The 23,001-nt window shown below is 42.9% G+C and overlaps 1 protein-coding gene across 4 annotated transcripts in view; it reads right to left on the reverse strand.

The window, feature by feature from the left end:
- The window catches only part of ACACA (acetyl-CoA carboxylase alpha), a 434,156-nt gene that overhangs the window by 165,053 nt on the left and 246,102 nt on the right, over positions 1–23,001 (reverse strand). For all 4 annotated transcript variants that reach the window (XM_033921833.1, XM_033921832.1, XM_033921836.1 and 1 more), the window contains 4 exons: positions 20,823–20,978; positions 19,407–19,610; positions 6,807–6,962; positions 4,486–4,632 (listed from right to left, as the gene is read on the reverse strand). In XM_033921833.1, coding sequence (XP_033777724.1) covers positions 4,486–4,632; positions 6,807–6,962; positions 19,407–19,610; positions 20,823–20,978 — 663 coding nt within the window. The remainder of the gene's footprint in view (positions 1–4,485; positions 4,633–6,806; positions 6,963–19,406; positions 19,611–20,822; positions 20,979–23,001) is intronic.

Below are 23,001 nucleotides of genomic sequence, written 5' to 3' on the forward strand. Positions count from 1 at the left end.
GGCAGTTCTTATGTTCTTATGTTCTTACCACCCAGGTGGACTCTCTATAGATGCATCATTATTCTGCACCTCCAGTAGGGTCACACAATTTTTTTTTTTTGTTGCAATCATAGTGTCACAGCTGCCAACGGATTGGGAAGCACTGTCCTACCTCCATAGGGAAGGGTTTTGCCATAGTGTCCTGAATGTTCCTGTGTAACATAGTAACTGACGGCAGATAAAGACCCAAGTGGTGCATCAAGTCTGCCCAACCATACATGCTCCATAAATTAATTTAGTTTAAATGGTCCTTTTTCTTAGATATTTCAGGGCCAGAAACCCAGAGCTCTGCCCAGTAGTGTGCTTAGGTTCCATCTACTGGAGTCTCCATCAAAGCTCACTTAAGAACATAAGAACATTATCCGGCTCTGATCCACCCCTACCTCCCTGCCGCCTTCTCGACCTTACCTGGTGGTCTAGAGGGCTTTCGGGGCAGGAGCAATCTTCCTACGCTCCTGCCCCGTGCAGATTGCCATGAGGAAATGGCTGTAGGGAGTTCCGACGTATTCTCGAGAGACTACAGGAACTCCCAGCAGCCATTTCCTCATGGCGATCTGCACGGGGCAGGAGCGTAGGAAGATTGCTCCTGCCCCGAAAGCCCTCTAGACCACCAGGTAAGGCCAGGAAGGTGGCAGGGAGGAAAAAAAGATGCATTTTTTTTACATTATGACTGTTTTTTTTATTTTCCCCCCTCCCCAGAAAAAATCGTGATTATATGAAACCGCGAGTGCAGGAACCGCGAATGGGGAGGGGGAAGTGTATACCCATTATTTTCTGATTAGAGATCCTCTGTGTTCATCCCATGCTTGTTTGAACTCTGTCACTGTTTTCTTCTCCACCAAATCCCTCGGGAGCGCACTCCACGCATCAACACCCTCTCCGTAAAGAAGAATTTCCTAACATTACTCTTGAATCTACCACCCTTCAACCTCATATTATGCCCTCTGGTTTTATTATTTTCCTTTCTCTGGAACAGATTATGTTCTACGTTAATACCTTTGAAGTATTTGAACGTCTGAATCGTATCTCCCCTGTCTCTCTTTTCCTCTAGGGTACACGTATGTAGGGCTTCCAGTCTCTCCTCATATGTCTTCTGGCACAAACCTTCTACCATTTTCATTGCCTTCCTCTAGACCGCTTCAAGTCTTTTTATGTCCTTCGCAAGATACGGTCTCCAAAATTGAACACAATACTCCAAGTGGGGCCTCATCATTGACCTGTACAGAGGTATCAACACCTTCTTTCTTCTACTGGTCACGCCTCTCTCTATACAGCCCAGCATCCTCTGGCAACAACCACCGCCTTGTCACACTGTTTCTTCACCTTTAGATTTTCAGACACTATCACCCCAAGGTCCCTCTCCCCATCCCTGCATATCAGCCTCTCACCTCCCAGCACATACGGCTCCTTCTGATTTCTAATCCCAAAATGCATTACTCTGCACTTCTTTGCATTGAATTTTAGTTGCCAGATATTAGACCATTCTGCTAACTTTTGCAGATCCTTTTTCATGAAATCCACTCTCTCCTTGGTGTCTACTCTGTTACAAATCTTGGTATCATCTGCAAAAAGGCAAACTTTTCCTTCTACCCTTTGCCAATGTCGCTCACAAACATATTGAACAGGATTAGCCCCAGCACCGATACCTGAGGGGCTTCACTACTCACTTGTCCTTCCTCCGAGCGAATCCCATTAACCATCACTCTCTGGCGTCTGTCCATCAACCAGTTTCTAATCCAGTTCACCACTTTGAGTCCTAACTTCAACCCGTCAGGTTTGTTCAAGAGCCTTCTATGAGGAACCAAAACCGTGTCAAAGGCTTTGCTTAAATCTAGGTAAATTACATCTAGCATATGCCCTTGATCCAATTCTTCAGTCATCCAATCAAAGAATTCAATCAGATTCGTCTGGCACAATTTACCTTTTGTAAAACCATGTTGCCTCGGATCCTGTAATCCATTTGATTCTAGGAATTTCACTATACTTTCTTTCAGCAACACTTCCATTATTTTTCAAATAACTGAAGTGAGGCTTACCGGCCTGTAGTTTCCCGCTTCATCTCTGCAGCTACTTTTGTGAATAGGGACCACATCTGCTCTTCTCCAATCCCCAGGAACCACTCCCGTCTCCAAGGATTTGTTGAACAAATCTTTAATAGGATCTGCCAGAACCTCTGAGCTCCCTCAATATCCTGGGATGGATCCATAAGAACATAAGAATTGCTGCTGCTGGGTCAGACCAGTGGTCCATCGTGCCCGGCAGTCCACTCACGCGGCGGACTCCAGATCAAAGACCAGTGCTATAAATGAGTTCAGCCTCACCTGTGTATGTTCCAGTTTAGCAGGAACTTGTCCAACTTTGTCTTGAATCCCTGGAGGGTGTTTTCCCCTATAACAGACTCCAGAAGAGCGTTCGTTTTCTACCACTCTCTGGGTGAAGAAGAACTTTCTTACGTCTGTACGGAATCTATCCCCTTTCAACTTTAGAGAGTGCCCTCTCGTTCTTCCTACCTTGGAGAAGGTGAACAATCTGTCTTTATCTGCTAAGTCTATTCCCTTCAGTATTTTGAATGTTTCGAACATGTCCTCCAATCTCTCACTGTACGGCAACTCCTCCAGCCCCGTCCAGTCCCATCGCTTTGTCCACCTTCAATTTTTCAAGTCGTTCATAAACACTTTCTTCCATGAACGACACAATATCTACTCCATTCTCATGTGTAACTTTGTCAGACAATCTAGATCCTTCTCCAGGATCTTCTTCCATGAACACAGAAGTATTTGTTTAACATGTTTGCTTTTTCCTCGTCACTCTCCACATATCGATACATATCATCTCTTAGTCTCGCAATTCCATTTTTCTTCTTCTTCCTTTCACTAATATATCTGAAAAAAATTTTGTCTCCCTTTTTTACATTCCTAGCCATTTGCTCTTCCACTTTCGCCAGACGTATTTCTCTCTTGGCTTCTTTCAGTTTCACCCAGTAGTCCTTTCTGTACTCCTCTTTTTGGGTATTTTTAAATTTCACGAACGCCACCTCTATTGCCTTTATTTTCTCCGCAACAAGTTTAGAGAACCATTTTGGCTTCGTTTTTTGCTTGTTTTTATTTATTTTCATCACATAAAGGTCAGTAACCATTTTTATTGCTCCTTTCAGCTTAGACCACTGTTTTTCCACTTCCCCTATGTCGTCCCATCCTAACAGCTCTTTCTTCAGATACACTCCCATTTACTAAAGTCCATATGTTTGAAATCCAGGACTTTGAGTCTTGTGTGGCTGCCCTCCACTTTAGCTGTTATATGAAATCCTAATGAGGTGATAGTCCTATCACAAAAGCCAAGATTATCACCAGATGGCACAGGAGTCAAGGAGTGGAAATTCAGGGCAGAGAAGGTAATAACCTTTTAAGGAGACTCACTGGTTTAGGCTATTGACAGAACCTGGGACTTGAGGGTCAGAGTTTATAGTGGGTGAAGAACAGCCTTGGAATTGAAAGGTAGGGTATCTCAACTGTGTATGCATCAAGAATGCAGGAGTCTGGTTAGGTCAGGGGTAGGCAATTCCGGTCCTCGAGAGCCAGAGCCAGGTCAGGTTTTCAGGATCTCCACCATAAATATGCATGAGATAGATTTACATCTCAAGGAGGCAGTGCATGCAAATTCATCTCGTACATATTCATGGTGGAGATCCTGAAAACCTGACCTGGCTCCAGCTCTCGAGGACCGGAATTGCCTATCCATGGGTTAGGTGAACAAGTGCTTTCACTGTGTTCAGGAGTTGTGTTTAGTATCACTAATCATTATGCAACGTCGGTGCCTATGATATGTTCTAGAGAAAAACGCGGGGACAAATTTTTCCCAGTCCCTGCGGGAACTCGTTTTCACATCCTGTCGAGTTCTTTTCCTGTCCCTGCCCCATTCCTGCAAGCTCTGTCCTCATCTACACAAGCCTCAAACACTTTAAATCACAAGTGTTCAAGGCTTGTGTGGTTAAGGCAGAGCTTACAGGAATGGGACAGGGACAGTGACAAAACTTGCGGGGACAGGGAAACTGAGTTCCTGCGGGGACAAATTTGCCCCACGTCATTCTCTAATATGTTTAGGGCATTGACACCTGTGATGTCATATGAGTTGTGGATTAAGCAATGGGAACTGCAGTCTCCCTTTGGGTGGTAGGAAAGTGAGATCCTAAGTAGCTGAGAAAAAGCCAGAGAGGCAGCAGCATTGTTAGGGAGACGTGGGGAGGGAGCACAGCCAGAGAGAAATGAACTCAGGCTACGAGTCAAGAGTAAGAGAATTGGGCTTAAACATTCTGGTGCCTAAATGTCCTGCATCTAAACAGCAGGAATTAGAAGTAAAATGTCCTGCTCTCTGCTTCATTTCCACCTGGAATTCTTTTCATATGGGAGAAACACAGGGTGAAGAGGCGGGAATGAGAAGGGAACTTGCCTCATTTCCACCTGGGAGTCTGTTCATGTGTACCAGTTGACCCTGATCATCCAAGACCAGCTCAGAGAAGGTCAATGCATCAGAGGGGAGGGGACAGTCTGGCAAGAATGCAGTGGTCTCCATGGATTTCCATTGGTTAATAAGAGCCTAACGGAGACAAAACAGAAAGATTACAACAGCAGATAACCATCCACATGGCCTTTCTCCTGCCTTCTACAATGCTAGTGACCCAGCTTGATCTCTGGTTTTAACATTATTCAGCTTTCTACAATGGTGTATGCTTATCTCTGGCTTTCTTGAGTTCAGTTACTGTTAAGTATGTCACATCCTCTGGGATGCTCCAAATGAGTAGCAGAGTCAGTAGTAAAATCAGGAAATACTTCTTTATGGAGACAGCCCTGTGGGGCTCAGTTGTTGTGCTGCGCACTGCCATGCAGAATGACCCAAGCAATTTCTTTGTCAGCAATCACAGCCCTTAGGAGAGGGAGTCATAGTCATTATGATGTGGGAAAGTCAGTTGGTCACAAATTTGAATTTTGGTGGGAAAATCAGTTGATCTCCTTTTCTCATAGAAGGTAAAAGTCGCTGCTGAGTTTAAAGCTGGGTTATAAGTTCTCTCAGGGTTTCTGCAGCTGGCATCATGCTTATTGCAGGTTTCCAGGTCTCGCTGATTTTCCCACCAAAATTTAAACTGGTGACTAATATATTTTTCTGCCTCATTCACCTCAAGCCCCAGCCAATCAGGTTTGAGGACCTACTATATAAAGACAAACAGCAGACCTCACAGCATAATGGCTGAAACATTGGTTCTACCTGACAAGACACAGCAAGACCTGGAAACCTGCAATGCGTCTTGCTAGACACCAGGAAAAAGGTTCTGATTATCGTCACTTGGACACCCCTGCGATTAGGACATTCAAGTGCTGACTTAGGTGGTTTATTGAACGTTTTAGCTTTTGATTATGTGCCCCATACTATGCCCTCCAGGACAGGGTAGAAAAGCACTGCTCTAGGATATACATATTATAGTACTCAAATGCAACTATATGAGGTTTATGACATAGATCAGGGGTGTCAAAGTCCCTCCTCAGGGGCCGCAATCCAGTCGGGTTTTCAGGATTTCCCCAATGAATATGCACGAGATCTATTTGCATGCACTGCATTCATTGTATGCTAATAGATCTCATGCATATTCATTGGGGAAATCCTGAAAACCCGACTGGATTGCGGCCCTCAAGGAGGGACTTTGACACCCCTGACATAGATCATTCTGACAGCCCTCCCCCTAGTCCTTGAGGTCCACAACGCAGCCTGGTTTTCAAGATTTCCACAATAAATATGTAAGAGATCAGTTTACACTCTCCCCTTCCATATTCGCGGGTTTAGGATTCATTAATTTGGTTATTTGTGAGTCTCTACCACCCTGCCTCCCTCAAGCTTCTCCACACCTTACTTTTAAAGTCTGGTGTTCTAGTGGTGAAGTGGGGCAGGAACGATCTTCCTACGCTCCTGCCCTGTGCAGAACATCGATCAAAAATAGTTGCCATGAGTTCCCACTGTCTCGCAAGACTGAAGCGGGAACTCAAAGCAGCCATTTTTGAGTGTGGCTCTGCACAGGGCAGGAGCTTAGATGATCGCTCCTGCCCTGCTTCACCACTAGACCATCAGGATTTAAAAGTAAGGTGTGGAGATGTCCGGGAGGCAGGAGGGAGAAAAAGGTGATTCAGAGTCAGCCCTAAAGTTATTTGCAAAGTTTTGTTATTCGCAAGGGGGATGTGCTCCTAACCCCTGCGATTAGGGGGTGGGGAATGAATGTACATTCATTGTTACCACTGCATGGAAATTATCTCATACATATTTACTGTGGAAATCTGTAAATCCAGGTTGGGTTGTGAATCTCAAAGTCTGGATTTAAGGATCTTTGCCATAGACTGTTCCCTACTTCAGGTTATTGAGGCCAGCAGCGTGCCTGATTTTAAGGCCAAATGGGATAGACATGTGGGATCTATTCACAGAGAAAGGTAGGGGAGGGTCATTGGGGTGGGCAGACTAGATGGGCCGTGGCCCTTATCTGCCGTCTATTTCTATGTTTTTATGTTTACTTTTCTATAAGCTTGCTGAAAGTTCTCCACTATTAAAAAACAGTGAAATCCTTGCCAGAAGAACAGTACTGCAACTGAAAACTACCTTGCAGACACATTCAATTGTCTCTTCTGGCCTGTAGACCTAGACAAGCAGAGTGTTACCTGCTGAAGTCCCTGATGCTATGGCTGGTAACAGCAATCATGCATCCATCTCCCCTGTAAAAGAGGGACTTTTACCTGTCTGAACATCTCTGGGATGTCATACACATAAGTGGTTCCAAGAGACTGTGCCTGAAAGCGCTTGGACTGCAGCAGGTCCTTGGTGACATATGGGGTATTGATTAGCATTCCATGAAGGGGCCCTTGCTTGTCCCCATATGCCTGGAACATGATCTGAAGGAGAAAACAGAGACAGCCAGAGGTTAGGGAAATAACTGCATCCCAAAAGCAACAGACAGTGAAAACTTCACCTCCTCTACAATCCCTCTTCTCTTGGAACTATGGTTCAAGAGTATCTTGCAAATATCTTTTCTTGTTTCATTATTTGTTAACAAAATACAATATGAATTAAAACCAACAGCGTGAAAATTATGCACACTACTTTAGATGGTTGTTTTATGAAGTAGCTCGCAAAGCTTAAATTAAATGATCACAAAGCAATAGGCAGGGGCTGTGATGCAAGCATCTTCTCCTACCTTATCAGCAGTTAAAGAAAACAAGATCACTAAGATTCCACTTTTATGTCATTTGAAGTTGTTCAAATTTTTTTAAAGTTTCTCCTATTTAGTCAGGGTCAAATTGGGGCTCTGATGTGCTCATTCTCAAAACTCTAAGCAGGCATCACACCGATATATACAAAACAGGAAAACAAACAGACAACCATAAAGCACATCTTCATTAACTTAATACTTATAAAACAGGAAAACAGCATGGACAGCTGTAATGCAGATCTTCATGAAAGCCTCATCCAAGCATCAAACTGATACATATAAAACGGGAGAACAGAATGGACAAATGTAGAAAAAATCTTTATATGAGACCCATGCAGATGGGACCTTGACTACAGTAATAAAAAAAAAAAAAGATAAACAAATCAAATATATTAAAGCTAAAAAAAAGAGACATAGAATGAAGATCTGGGAAGGAATAAACAGAGAAACCAAAGAAACACTGTGGAGTGACGATGTTCCTGAAATGGACTTTACTGAAGGTTTAAAAGTTCCAAAAGTCAACGTAACAATCCACATAAAAGCAAAGTAATCCACATAAAAACTTTTAGGAATAAACAGCCAGGAGAGAAATAGCTGGATACCCTCACTAGTAACATACATGGTAGAAAACATGAAAAAATATAGTGAAAATGTTTTGTAGTGGTGAAAGATTAAAACAATGAGGAATCAGATAAGTGTTACAGATTCACAGATGCAGAATCAGAATTCTGGATGGGATGTAGTCCAGGAAATCCAACCAAATTCTACACATAAAAAAACCTTTAAAAATGGCATTGAAGATATTTCAGTTAGAAACAAAGTGATGGAGAACAGAATCCTCCCAGAGGCCTTCCAAGAATAGACCTGCCTCAAAGCTATCATGTAAGTTAATTAAAACAACTACAATCACAAATGATTTGACGGGAAAAATGTGTATTTAAGAATACCTCCACAAAAACATCAAATACATGGAAAATTAAATAACCTTTTTTTTCATTAAAACCTTGAGGCCTTTTTTTTGTCTCATGAGGGAAATTGCTGGATTTTGACCCTTTTACTGAAAAGAAAAGATCACCTTGAGAAACAGCTGAGCCAACCCAAACGTTAACCGCGACCATTAGAGACTAGCAAAATCTGTTTCCATATTCACAAACAGTGTATATGAAAATACAGATCTGTCCCTCCAACTCTCCTGAGCAGGACATCATATTCAGGATGCAGGGTCTCCAGGACAAGCATAGGACATAAAAGGGGCAAAAACACAGAAGAAAACCAGTAACATAAAACTGCCACACAAATCAAACTACTTCACTACAAGGGCAAGTACACAGACAGGAGAGCAAAGAGAAAGAGGAGAGAGAATAAGAGAGAGAAAGAGAGAGAATAAGAGAGAGAGAGAATAAGAGAGAGAGAATAAGAGAGAGAATAAGAGAGAGAGAGAGAATAAGAGAGAGAGAGAGAGAGAGAGAGAATAAGAGAGAGAGAGAGAGAGAATAAGAGAGAGAGAGAGAGAATAAGAGAGAGAGAGAGAGAGAGAATAAGAGAGAGAGAGAGAGAGAATAAGAGAGAGAGAGAGAGAGAATAAGAGAGAGAGAGAGAGAATAAGAGAGAGAGAGAGAGAGAGAGAGAATAAGAGAGAGAGAGAGAGAGAGAGAATAAGAGAGAGAAAGAGAGAGAATAAGAGAGAGAGAGAATAAGAGAGAGAGAATAAGAGAGAGAATAAGAGAGAGAGAGAGAATAAGAGAGAGAGAGAGAGAGAGAGAGAATAAGAGAGAGAGAGAGAGAGAATAAGAGAGAGAGAGAGAGAATAAGAGAGAGAGAGAGAGAGAGAGAATAAGAGAGAGAGAGAGAGAGAATAAGAGAGAGAAAGAGAGAGAATAAGAGAGAGAGAGAATAAGAGAGAGAGAATAAGAGAGAGAATAAGAGAGAGAGAGAGAATAAGAGAGAGAGAGAGAGAGAGAATAAGAGAGAGAGAGAGAGAGAATAAGAGAGAGAGAGAGAGAGAGAGAATAAGAGAGCGAGAGAGAGAGAATAAGAGAGAGAGAGAGAATAAGAGAGAGAGAGAGAGAATAAGAGAGAGAGAATAAGAGAGAGAGAGAATAAGAGAGAGAGAGAGAATAAGAGAGAGAGAGAGAGAATAAGAGAGAGAGAGAATAAGAGAGAGAGAGAATAAGAGAGAGAGAGAGAGAGAATAAGAGAGAGAGAGAGAGAATAAGAGAGAGAGAGAATAAGAGAGAGAGAGAGAGAATAAGAGAGAGAGAGAGAGAATAAGAGAGAGAGAGAATAAGAGAGAGAGAGAGAGAATAAGAGAGCGAGAGAGAGAGAATAAGAGAGAGAGAGAATAAGAGAGAGAGAGAGAGAATAAGAGAGAGAGAGAATAAGAGAGAGAGAGAGAGAATAAGAGAGAGAGAGAATAAGAGAGAGAATAAGAGAGCGAGAGAGAGAGAGAATAAGAGAGAGAGAGAATAAGAGAGAGAGAGAGAGAATAAGAGAGAGAGAGAGAGAATAAGAGAGAGAGAGAATAAGAGAGAGAGAGAGAATAAGAGAGAGAGAGAGAGAGAGAATAAGAGAGAGAGAGAGAATGAGAGAGAGAGAGAACGAACAAATGGTGTCCACGAGAAAACAAGTAGAACATTTAAAGCAAATCAGAGAAAACCATTCTTTACTCAATGCCTAATTAAGAAGACTTGGGTTTAGCTATTAAGGCAGTCCTGGGGAAAGCCACAGCTTATCCGTGGGGTCATTAGCTTGGATTCTGTTTACTTTTTGGGATCCTACCAGGTACCTATGACTTATACTGTAAACAGGATCCTGGGCTTCATGCACCTTTGGTTGGACCCAGTATGGCAGTTCTAACATTTTACAAGACAAAGAAAGAGATGCATTTTCAGACAAAAAGAAGAACAGAGATACAGACTGTAACAATCACATGCAGCTTTTAGAATGAAAATGGAATGAACTTCTATTTATTAAGCAAATAGTTACTTCAATTAATCAAAACCTATGAACAACTAATTCAAAATATAAAATGCCAAATAACAAACATGCTTCAGTTAGCTTTAGAGGAAACAATAGTTCTCAGTCAACACAATATATTATGCTTCGGCACTATAAAAATAAATGGTACATTTAACTTAATGTTATTGGTAATAAAGTCTTCACTAAGATACATGTCAATGCCTTCTCCAACTTTATTTTGCACCTGGACTCAAACATCTTTTTTTTTTTTTTAATTTAAAAATTTGTTACTCACAACATCTAAAAATTATGTGCGAGATACAATCAAACATACATAATAAAATTAAAACAATCAAAATCCAAAGACTACACGCAAAAAATTTCCTCTCAAACAACAACTACATAGTTTCCATAATCACATTGCCTGACTAAAATATTTAAACCTGAACATTCAAAATAATCTCTCTTAAATAGCGTGTGGAGGGGCATAATAATAATAAAAAAAAATGTCTAAGGCTCCTTTTGGCCTAAGGCCTTAAACATTGAAAGCAGAAGCAGGGAAAATGTCCATTATAAAAATAAAACGTCCAAAAGGTTTTTTTTTATTAATGGCCTGCCTCTACAATCAGCTGCTGAAATGCCCAGACCACCACTACATCTAAACTTACACCATATAATCAACCTAAAAAAAAGCCTAAGTCCCAAATACCCAAAACAAGGGCTTTAAGGCGAAGGAGGGGCCAGTCCTTCGCCTAAAAGCTGGATTCTGTAACCAGTGTCTGTCAAAAACAACACCGGTTACAGAATCCATCCCCCCCCCCCCCCCCCGACAACGATCCGGGTAGGAGGGAGCTCAAGCCCTCCTGCCCTGGTGAGCTGCGACCCCCCCCCAAGATTGGGGCAGGAGGGAGTCCAAGCCCTTCTGCTCATGCGACCGCCCTACCCCTACCCCCATCCCCACTAAGATCCAGGCCCTCCTGCCCCGATGTAGCCCCCCATGACCGCCTGCCCCCCGAACCCCCGATCGGCCCGCCAAACACCTCCCCCCACCCGCAGACCCGCGACACCCCCCCAACCCCCGTACCTTTAAAAAAAGGTGGCCGGACGGGCAGCCCCCCCACGACCAAACCCCCGATCGGCCTGCGAAACACCTCCCCCGCACCTGCCGACCCGTGACACCCCCCCGCCGACCCCGCAACACCCCCTCCACCCCTCCCGTACCTGTAAAAAAGGTGGCCGGACGGACGGGTCCCATGCTCGTCCGTCCGGCTGGCCCGCCATCCTCAGAATGGCGGGCCTGGCTCAGGATCTGGGTCGATTCGTTTTTAATACGGTTGATGTGGACATTTCTCTTAACATTGATTGAAGAAATAAAGGAAGGTCAAGAACATTGTGTTTCGTCCACAGTTTGTTTTGTTATTGGATTGCTCGTTTTTCTGTGGAACATTGGGTCTTCTTGTTTTTGCTTTTCGCCCTTCCATCCATCTTCGCGCCTCTTCAATCAATCCTTTTAAGGGCCACCTGACAGGCCTGTAGGCATGTACCGCCGGTGGGCCTTGGCCCTTTGTGTGGATCAGAGGAACAGGAAGAGATAGGAAAGTTTGGAGGTTTTTTTCTTTGCTCACTCAGAGGTTATCAGAACACTTACTAACCTGCTAGAATCTAATGCTTGATGGGAACTGCCTCTTAAACTGTAATATCATAGTAAAAGAATGCACTAGTCCTCCCAGGCCCTCTTACACTACTGCACACCATGCAAGCTGCTCTACCTCCAAGAACCTAGAATTCACGGGTATGGCGGTATATAAAAATAAATTATTATTATTACCTCCTCAATTAATCTTCCCTCCTCTGCCCCTTGTCAGCAAGAATGGAGTAGCAGAGATTATTCTTGCTCTATCTCTATATCATCATTCTCGGTGACACCAAGAGCAATGACCTTTGGCCTAACCCAGTAAAATACTCTCCCTGGAAACTCATCACCCACTCCCATCCCCACCGGAGCCGTTGACCATGCAGCCATTCCTAGCTCCTCCCTCGCCAGAACCTGATTCGCTGCCATAATATCGGCCTCTGCCTCATCCCAAGTCAGAAACAGGAAACCACACAGGGGAAACAACTCCGAAAAGGGCAGAAAGAGTAGACTGCTCAAACAAATTCCGTGTATTCCTGCAGATGCACACCACAAGGCTATCCCTGTTCCCTGTGCCCATATTAACATCCAACCATAAGAAAAAAGCAACCTTGATGAAAGATTGGCTCATATCTGAACTGGACCTCCTGTTCCTGACAGAAACTTGGCTTCCATCCCCAAACAACACCCAAATCAGAGAATTTTGCTCCCCAGGATACAGAACAGTCTTCTTATGAAGGCAACTCAAGAAAGGAGGAGGGTTGACCATGGTGATCAAAGACTTGAATTCACAATCCTCGGCTCCAAGCAAATGGACAACCTGGAAATTCTTTCATTCCAAATCTACAACACATTGAAAGACCTCCTCACATGCATCCTATTCTATATTCCCCCCAGTAAGTGGACTGAGGCCCGTCAAGACTTCTTAGACTTCGTACTTAGGAACTCACTCTCCTTCCCCTACTGTCTTCTACTAGGAGACATTAATATATACCTTGAACTCGCTCACACTCAGACTATCACAGATCTCTTCAATTTTCTACAATCCCTCAGGTACTCCATCCCCTCACCCACTCACCAGAAAGGCCACCATCTAGACCTCATTATCACCCTTGACTTGGACACACTACAACCCTGTATAGTTCTGCAAGACGGGGCTTGGTCTCCCTCACTTTGGTCAGACCACTTCATGTTCCGGTTCAACCTACTTTGGCAGGAAGCCAAACAAGCCAATAAAAACTTAAACTACCAGAAGTCACCTTGAAGCATCCTCCTTTTGGTTCGAATTCAAAGACTTTGAAGAATTCTCAGACCTGCTAGACTTCTATGCTATTTGGTTCAAAGTCAGCACTGACGTCTATTACAGACTCGCCCCCAAATCTGTGAAAAAGACGGGTCCGTAATCTGACAAATGGTTTGATGAAGAGCTCCATGACCTAAACACAGTCCATCGCCTGGAGAGGACATGGCACAAAGATCAAACCCAGGCCAATAAGGGACAATGGCGTGAACAAGTACAAAAATGCAAACAAATGCTCAAAGAAAAGTACAAAGCCTACTACATCCAGTTGGTGGGCGACCATTCCATCAACTCTTCAGAATAATGTCTAAATAATAATAATAATTTTATTTTTGTATACCGACACACCACACAGTTCTAGGCAGTACACAAAAAAGAGAACTGACAAATCAGTGAAGATACAAGTACTAGAAAACTACAAGCAATGAAAACAAAGAGATATCAAATGACAAATTTATCAAACAGATAGGTCTTCACCAGTTTTCTAAAGGAGTAATAGGACAAAGCATGTGAAATAATTTCACCTAACCAGGCATTCATTTTGCCTGCTTGAAATGCAAGTGTTCTATCTAAAAATCTCTTATACCGGCAAGATTTTAATGTTGGGTAGGCAAATAAATGAAAGCTTCAAGTAGACTTGATGAACCGATGCAACTCAAAAGTGAGAGGAAAGATAAATTGGAGCCAAGCCAATGAAAGATTAGGTTTCTTACTCTGCTAATCTTCCTTCTTGTAAATCTCCTCTGGAGGTTGAACTCGAGGGATCTTGTATGTCTGGTAGCTTCTGTTGCTGGGCTACTAAAACTTGATCCCTCCCCTTTGGGCTACCTGCCGGGGAGTTTCCTGTCATGCTCAGTTAGTAGAAAAGCCAGGAAACAACAGGAAACAGAAGAAAAGAAAGAGAGGGCGTGGAAACTCCCGCTACCAGTCAATTCTGCTCAAGAAATTATTACACTAAAAACCATGGCCAAAAAAGGCCAACTGAAATCAAATATATAATGTGAACATTATAAAACTGTAAAACATAGGAAATTTATGGAATGTAGACACAGCCTGAAGATCAGAAGGGGCATCCGCATCCCCCCCCCCCCCGGCAACCCCACCCCATAAACCTTACAAAGGGAAATATGCATGGAATTCTTGGTGAGGCTGGTCAAACACAGAAATCCGGCTTACCAGTTATTGAAGAGGCGACCTGTGAATCGGACAAAACAGATGGGTGGGAGTTCAGCCTCCAGAGGAGATTTACAAGAAAAAAGATTATCAGAGGTAAGAAACCTAATCTTTCATTCTTGTACAATTACTCTGGAGGCTGAACTCGAGGGACATATCAGTCCCAGTACCAGTCCCAAAGCTTAGAGGGGACCTGATGAGCCTGCCGCGAGAACAGAAGCGCCAAAGGCCATATCACCCTTAGCTGCCACATCAAGTTGGTAAAACCTGGAAAAGGTATTAAGGGAAGCTCATTTGGCTGCCCGACAAATCTCCTCAGGCGAGACCGCATGAATTTCAGCCCATGAGGAAGCCACTCCTCTGGTAGAGTGAGTCTTCACCCCAAAGGGAAGGCTTCTTCCCCGCCATCACATAGGCCCTGGAAATGGCCACACGTATCCAACGCAAAATGGTAGCCTTGGAAGCAGGAAAGTGGAAACCACTTTCGGAAGAAAAGAAGGCACAGTCCTCAAAATCACCGCAGACTCTGTGATGCAAAGAAAAGGATCTCTGCACGACAAACCTGAAGCTCTGACACTCGCCGTGCTGATGTGACCGCCACCAGGAATACGCTCTTAATGGTAAGATATTTCAGAGAGATCCCATCCAGGGGTTCATAGGGCAGACGAGTCAGGGAGCGTAGGACCAAATTCAGGTTCCACGACAGGCAAGGCAATTGTAAGGGAGGCCTCAGCCTCCTGGCCCCCCTCAAGAACTGGACAACATCCGGGTGAGAAGCCAGAGAACCCCTGAACGAAGAGGGACCTAAACAGGAGAGTCCCGCAATCTGAACATGTAGAGAAGAGACTACCAGACCATGCCTGAAGCCAGCCTGCAGGAAGTCCAGAACATGAGCCACCGACGGTACCAAAGGGCCCACCTGAACCCCCCATACACCAAGCCAGAAAACACCTCCAGGCTTTCACATTGACCAATACAGTCGATTTCCGCTTGCTCTGCAGGAGCGTGGCAATAACCGCAGAGGACTAACCCCTGGCCGTCAAGGCTGCCCGCTCAAGCGCCAGGCTGTAAGACCAAAGCAGACTGCTGGGCACGATGGACCACTGGTCTGACCCAGCAGTGGCAATTCTTATGTTTCCAGTGCCTTCTTATCCATTGACTGTTTTTCTCTCCGTCTTCACTTTCTGCCTTGCATCCATCTTTGGCATTAACTTAACATTCGGTTTTTCCATTTTTCTGCTTCCTTCTAAAAATCTACTTTTCCATGTCTTAGAAACATAGAAACATTATGGCAGATAAAGGCAAAGGCCCCGAGGCTCCCGGATGAAACTGCGTCTAAATTAAACCTAGCGGCAGCTGTGTGACCAAGTTCAAAGCACACCAAGCTGTCACTGCTGGTCGGGAGGGGGGGGGAAGAGAGAAACGCGATGGCAGGAGGGGTGGTGCAGAGAGAAACTCAACGGCAGCAGGATGATGCTGCCTGTAGATATTCAGCGCCACTCTGGCCCTACTGGAGATGCCTCTCTCAGCGAGAGGCAAGTCATCTGGCTGGCGCTTCTCTTTTAGACAAAAAGGATTATACCCCTCTTCAATTGAATGATTACTGGTCCCTGGCATCATTGTTATTTGTTGTATGTGCCTTTGTTTTAATTGCCATTACATCTAAGAACTAGCATATTATTGCAATCCTTAAGGGATCTCTAATATTTATTTATTTTGATTTATATACCATCCTCCAAGAATGTTCAGGATGGGTTACAGGAGAACATACATAATTTCAAACAAGCAAAGAGGAAACCTATCTTCAGCACATAGAAGGGACAAAACTGTTGAACAATTTGACTTATCTCTGGAAGATCTGTATCCAAATCTATTACCTATTGCCTATTCAAAGAAATGGTTTCTTCTCTCCAGGTATAGAAAACAAGACTTTTTTGACTTGGGTAAAACTGGGTATTACTCATTTGGAACATGTGCTTGAGGATGACGGAAAAATTAAGCAATTAATACATCAGGGCAGTGGTGCCTTGACGCATTTGAAAGATATTTTTGCATACCACCTTGCTGTTCTATTGAGGGCAGCTATACACAAATGTAGATTCATTCCCCTGATGACGCTACAGTGAAACAGGGTTTTGGAGGCTGGAATTCACACACAGGATTGAAGAGGACATTGTTGCTGGCTTCCTGTTGCTCATCGCATTACTTTTAAAATTTTACTTTTAGTTTTTAAAACACTGTCCACAAACGAATCCCAATTCATCAATAAATTACTTATCCCCCATAGTACATCACGTTCTTTAAGATCCACTAATCAAAAACTCTTAACAGTTCCATCACTAAAAGTTATCGGAACTCGTCGTCCTGATATTTTTTCTGTAATGGCCCCACAATTATGGAACACTTTGCCTCAGTATCTAAGGAAAATGATCTGAAACATTTTAAAGGCATTCTGAAGAGCTTCCTTTTTAAAGACGCCTTTAATTTATAATCATATTTAACGATCACCGTTTTTTTTTTCCCTCCTCTTTTTTATCTTATTTACCTTACCTGCTGTTTTTACCATTTATGTTTTCTTTTATGCATACAATTGTAGTTCTGCCCTTTCTTCCCTTATATATCTGTTAATTTGTATGATAGTATGTCAAACTTATGTAATCTTTTATAAATAATCTAATATGTACACCTTTTTTTCTTTATTTGTAAATCGCTTAGCAAATTAAATTAAGCGATTCAATAAGTTAAAAATAAACTTGAAACTTGTGTACCAGCTTCGGATTGTACATTATTACATAAATTCAGGATGAATGCTGCTGTGAGGCTTTGCAGTTATGGACTCATGTTAAGCTAAATACTGAACCGTATTTTCCCCCCAGTGTTACAGACTTGACTGGTCTTCTATGTGTTGTGACCAGCTTTGCCTTTGGGATTCTTATTTATAGTATGTACGGACTGGATGAATGTTTATGAACTTATGCTGCTGGCTGTTTATATGTTTTTTTTCTGTTTGGACTGAGTGAAGATTTCATAAGCTTAGGGACTTTATTATATAAGCCTGTTACATTAACGGGTGCTAGAATATACGTCTGTCTGTCTTTCTTTCTTTCTTCCTGTGTCTCTCCCTGCCCCTGTCTCTTTCTTCCTTTCTTTCTGTCTCTCTTCCTCCCGTTGTCTATCTTTCTTTCTTTCTATTTCTCTCCCTCCTGCTGTCTATCTTTTTTTCTGTCTGTCTCTCTCACTCTGGCCCCGTCTTTTTTTTTCTTTCTGTCTCTCTCCCCGCCTGCTGCCTTTCTGTGTGTGTCTTTCATTCTTGTGCGCTGCCTGCCTGACTCTCTCCATGGCCCCCTTCTGTCTCCCCCCCAAAGCAAATCAAGATTGCTCCCTGGCCCCCTTTCCCTCTCCACCCCCCCCACTTCCCTGTGCAGCAGCAGCAGCAGCAGCATTCCCCCCCCCTCTTCCCTGTGCAGCAGCAGCATTCCCCCACTTCCCTATGCAGCAGCAGTAGCATTCCCCTCTTCATTGTGCAGCAGCATTTCCCACCCCTTCCCTGTGCAGCAGCAGCATTCCCCCCCTTCCCTTTGCCTGATCCCCATGACCTGCAGTAGCCCTTCTCCCTTCTTTTTACCTCCCCTCTGTCCAGCAGCACCCCTTCCCTGCTCCCCCTGTCCTGTTCTGATGGCCAGCCATCAGTAGCATTTCTCATCCCCCCTCCCCTCTCCTCCCAGGTCTCATACAGCCGTTGGCAGGAAGCGAAGTCGGCAATGGGTAAAATCGGCGCTGCAGGCTCCTCTTAAGCGCCACAAATCAAACCGACACAAACTCCACCGCTGCGCACACGCCACACACAGAACACTGCCACGGAAGCACACATCATGGCAGCAGGGATCACGCCATTTCAACTATGCATGCGCGGGTAAGGGTTTTATTATATTAGATGGATCAGATGAAAATTTATGAACCTGTGCCATTTTCCATTTGGATTGTATGAAGATTTTATGGACTTAAACTGCTGGCTGTTTTCTGTCTTTTTTCCTATTGGAAGAGGAACACATGGTTCCCATTTTCCTATAGAGTGGAGTTTTTTTCTCTGACCCATGATGAAAAGTGAGCTTACTTGTTTTCAGCTTTGGCCGATTTGTTAAGCTCCTTGTTGTTTTTCTCCACTGTTGGAAGGGGGCAATTTTGCTATTTTCTCTCCACTAGAAGAGAATAGATACAGAGTGTGTTGTGATTTAAATCACCCCAATATTGACTGGATAAATATCAAGACAGAAAATGCTAGGGAGGCAAAGTTGCTAGATAAAATAAATGACTGCTTCATGGAGCAGCTGGTTCAGGAACCAAAATGAGTGAGAGCTATTATACAGTAGATCTAGTCCTTAGTGGAATACATGACTTCATGTGAGAGGTAATGGAATTGGGTCCACTATCCAACAGTGATCATAATATGATCAAACCTGAAACTTTGTTTAGGCGATTAATCAAATTTTTAATAAAAATTGAGTGGGCATTTAAGTTTTAAAAGAGAAACTATGAAAAAAATGAGAAAAATAGTTTAAAAAAAGTTAAAAGGAGCAGCAGCAAAGTTTATGAGTTTAATTCAGGCATGAATTACACTTAAATATGCCATTTTGGAAGCCCAGACTAGATGTATCTCACATATTAAAAATGGTGAAAGACAGCACAGTTTTCAGATGAGGTGAAAGAGGCCAGAGAGCCAAAAGAACATCTTTAAAAAAAAAAAAAAAATCCAAATAAAGAAAACAGGAAGCAACACAAGTATGGGCAAGGTAAATACAAAAAGAGAATCTGAAAAGAAGCTTGCTCTAAAGGCAAAAACTCATATTAAAAATGTTTTTAGGTAATTTAGAAAGCTGAGTAAATTAGAATCAGCTGGATCATTAGTTCATCAAAGTGTAAAAGGGACATGCAGGGAGGACAAGGCTACAGCAGAGAGACTAACACCTGGGTTCTATATAGGTCACCCAAAGTTGGGCACAGAGTGCAGATGTGTGTGCAAACTAATTAGTTAATTAGGTGCTAACAACCAATTATTGACTTACCTGCCTCGTTCTCGAGTCCGTCACTTCCTTATACAAACTGATGTCCAGGTAGTATCCTGACTCGTTGGTTAGGAACAGGCGGATAGGAATCTGTTTTCCAGTCGGCGTCAAGCGAATGTTTATTTTCAGCTCTGCTTGAAGGACACGGAGTTTCCAAAGTCGGCTCCCATAACGCATAACCATGCTGCGAACAGACTCCTCGATCTGAGGAGACAACGTACAGAGAGAGTTAGCTGATCATTCAACCACATATTTTAAATCAGACACTTCCAGAGAAGCAGTCTGCCTGCAGCAGCAAAAAATATCAAAGAGGCACATGCCGCCTTATAGACTATGCAATTTATTAAGCCATGAGCTTTCAAAACACATTTATAAAGGTGCCTCTTCTTCTTTCTGACACAGAGAGTAACTTTAAAACAGGTCCCATAGGTTGGCATATTTTGAAGCTATTTTATAAAGACATATAAAGCAGCTGAAACTGCAGGTAAAAGAGAAGCAACCGAGGATGCACACAGATATATTTTATAACCTATGTGTGTGATTTGTGACTCCAAACTACATCTCCAAGAACACCAACACCTTTAAGTACATAAGAACATAAGAAGCGCCATCTCCGGATCAGACCTTCGGTCCATCAAGTCCGGCGATCCGCACACGCGGAGGCCCTGCCAGGTATACACCTGGCTTATTTTATAGCCAACCATATCTTTATATGCCTCTCTCAAGGAGATATGCATCTAGTTTGCTTTTGAAGCCTAGGACTGTCGATTCCGCAATAATCTCCCCATGTACATCCCCATGTGTCATAGTGGATTTATTTACACCTGGGATAATTTTGTAAGAGGCCTTATACATTCATATATAGGCACATATGAGCAAAATATCCTTTATAAAACTGCCTCTACTATGTGTGCCCCTATGGCAATAAAGTGACCGAGGGGTTCCAGGTCATTGAGGAAAGATTGAGCCAATCAAGATTTTGTGCCAAGGCTTTTTCCGAATTTCTAGTCTTCCTTTTCTTACGGAGTGAAGGAGTAGTTTAGTGGCTAACAGTCAGGTGAGCCTGGCTCAAATCCCACTGCAGCTCCTTGTGATCTTAGGCAAGTCACTTAATCCTCCATTATCTCAGTTACGAACTTAAAGTGTAAGACCTCAAGGATCAGTGAAATACCTAGTATACCTGAATGTAACACACCTTACGCTACTACTGAAAAAGTATGAGCTCAATTCAATTAAACATACACACGTGTAAATGGATGATGAAGTAAATGTATTACCAATGCAAACTACAGGGTGGCCATTTCCCCCCCAGACCGGATTCAAGAGGACCTGAGAATTTGCATATAGTCTATCACTTGCTGGATGCTTTGTGCCCTGTAGTGTGAAGAGTAGATGCATTTGGTTCCAAGAACATACCTTGGATGGATCCATAATGACAGTTGGCACGAAGTTCAGAAAGATGTGGTTGCAGTCAGTGCGCACGTTGGTGTTGTTGAAGGCCACTTCCAGCTCATCCATGGCTTCCAGGAGAAGTCGTTCACCCTCGTTCTGCAGATACTCGAAGGAGGCTTCCTACAAGAGATTACCATGAATCCTATTAGTAATTCTACACCAATCTGAGCTGTGATCTTGGCAGGATCGTACTGAGTTATAGCTATACTGGGTGACTTGTCCACTAGTGCACCTCCACCCCCACCCTTGCCTACTTCATTGTGCTACCATTAATGAGGGCAGATGGTGGGCTGGGTAAGAACAGATAAAATATACATCCCAAGGTGGACCTTGTGGCAAATGGTAGTGGGAGAACAAGCCTATGCATTTTGTGAATATTCTGGAAAAAGAGAGAAGGCTATACTGAAGCTCAAATAAGACATGTGACAGCACAGTCAGCAGACACATGCAAGTACAATGGGTAGACCAAAGGGTCCTTTTCTGCCAATATTTTCTCTATATTCTTTGAAAATGGGTTCTGTGCAGTAGAAGCTGACCAAAACCATGTTTCTTGGTTTCAGCTGAAACAAATCTGCAGTCGTAATTTGCTGCTCAGTTTTAGCTAAAACTGGCCCTGCCCCCAAATGAGAACAGCCCCTACTCCCTACCTCCCCTACACAGAGAAAAAGCCCCCTTTCTGGACCCACCTGTAGGCTAATTCCCCAGCCTTCCATACCATTAATGGTGTAGTGCTAAACAGGGCAGAAGTAATCTTCAATTGTTCCTGCCCATGCTGGCTTCTGATCAAAATGGCTGCTGGGACCTCTAGCAGCAGCCATTTTCAGATTGAAGCATCAAAACTAGAGTAGCCATAATAATTTAGGCTATCTTTTCCTCAATCATTGGCTCAGAAACTTCCTCAATCTTTAATACTTCTCTCAGATTCAAGTTCACCACCAAAGTCCTTTTCTGATTCCTAATGCAAACGCTTAATGTGAACTTAATAAGATTCTACTTATCTCATTTTTAAATGGCAGCAACCAAGCTACACTTCTACATGCAGTCTTAATAATAAATCCTAATGATAAATCCTAAATCCAACAAGGCCTGCATTTCACGGCTACCCAGCCACTGCTTCAGTGAAATTTCTGAAACACTGCTATATTGCCTTCTTTAGCCATCATATTTTTCCTTTATTTATGGTATCAATTTATAGAATTATCACCTTAACTTACAGAATACCTTAAGTCATAGACATTCTTGCCATAAGGCAGGTCTATAGTATAACTGTGGAAACCTATATATAAGGTGTGCCAATTCCGGGTCATGCTATTATTCTATGATTGCGTCTGAATGCCCAGATGCTATTATTGAATATGCACTCAATATGCTGCACTATAGCACCTAAAAGGTGTCATCCATTTATAGAATTGTCACCATCACAGTGGCATTACCTACATTTAACTCAGACAAAAAACACAGTTAGGCTGTGTTAACTTGCCAGAAACTCCACTTTCTCATGGAAATTACATAAGCTGTCAGCTGTTTTTTATAAAATCAATGCTGTGCCGCCATTTTTTACTTTAGTACTGAAAGCAGGACAGGCATTTTTCCTGAATATTCAGGTATTTGCTTGTATTTGAGGATGTTACCATTGGTGATAGAACAAATGTGAACATAGTTTTTGTTTTTCAGAGCCCTGAAGAATCGATAATCAGATCGTGAAATGTTGGCCATCGTCGGCTATTTCATTACAGTGGCAACACTCAAGAATTCAGCTGTACTTCAGCCCAGGAATGGACAGTGATAATAGGAGCTGAAAGCATGAAGAACGGCAATACAGCATAAAGATAAGTTTGAATCTTTTTGTTTCTTATTAGTCCAACTGAATTCTTTTGTTTATTTCCAGTACAATTGCTGTAGTGTGTTAAGGGTTTTTCTGGCTGGTGATCGAAGCATGGGGGAAGCCAAGATTTAGTTCTGGCTCTCACTCATAACCCTGGTGGTTTTTTGCACCTTGTGGCTTCTGAGGCCTTTTCCCTTATCCAGCTTTTGTCTGTAATTTCCATGAGAAAGTGGAGTTTTTGGCAAGTTAACACAGCCTAACTGGTGTTTTTTGTCCAAGTTAGATGTTTTATTCTACCCCAGTTCCTCTACTGTTGAA

This window comes from Geotrypetes seraphini, chromosome 15 (assembly GCF_902459505.1).
Source record: "Geotrypetes seraphini chromosome 15, aGeoSer1.1, whole genome shotgun sequence".
NCBI classification, from domain to species: Eukaryota; Metazoa; Chordata; class Amphibia; order Gymnophiona; family Dermophiidae; genus Geotrypetes; species Geotrypetes seraphini.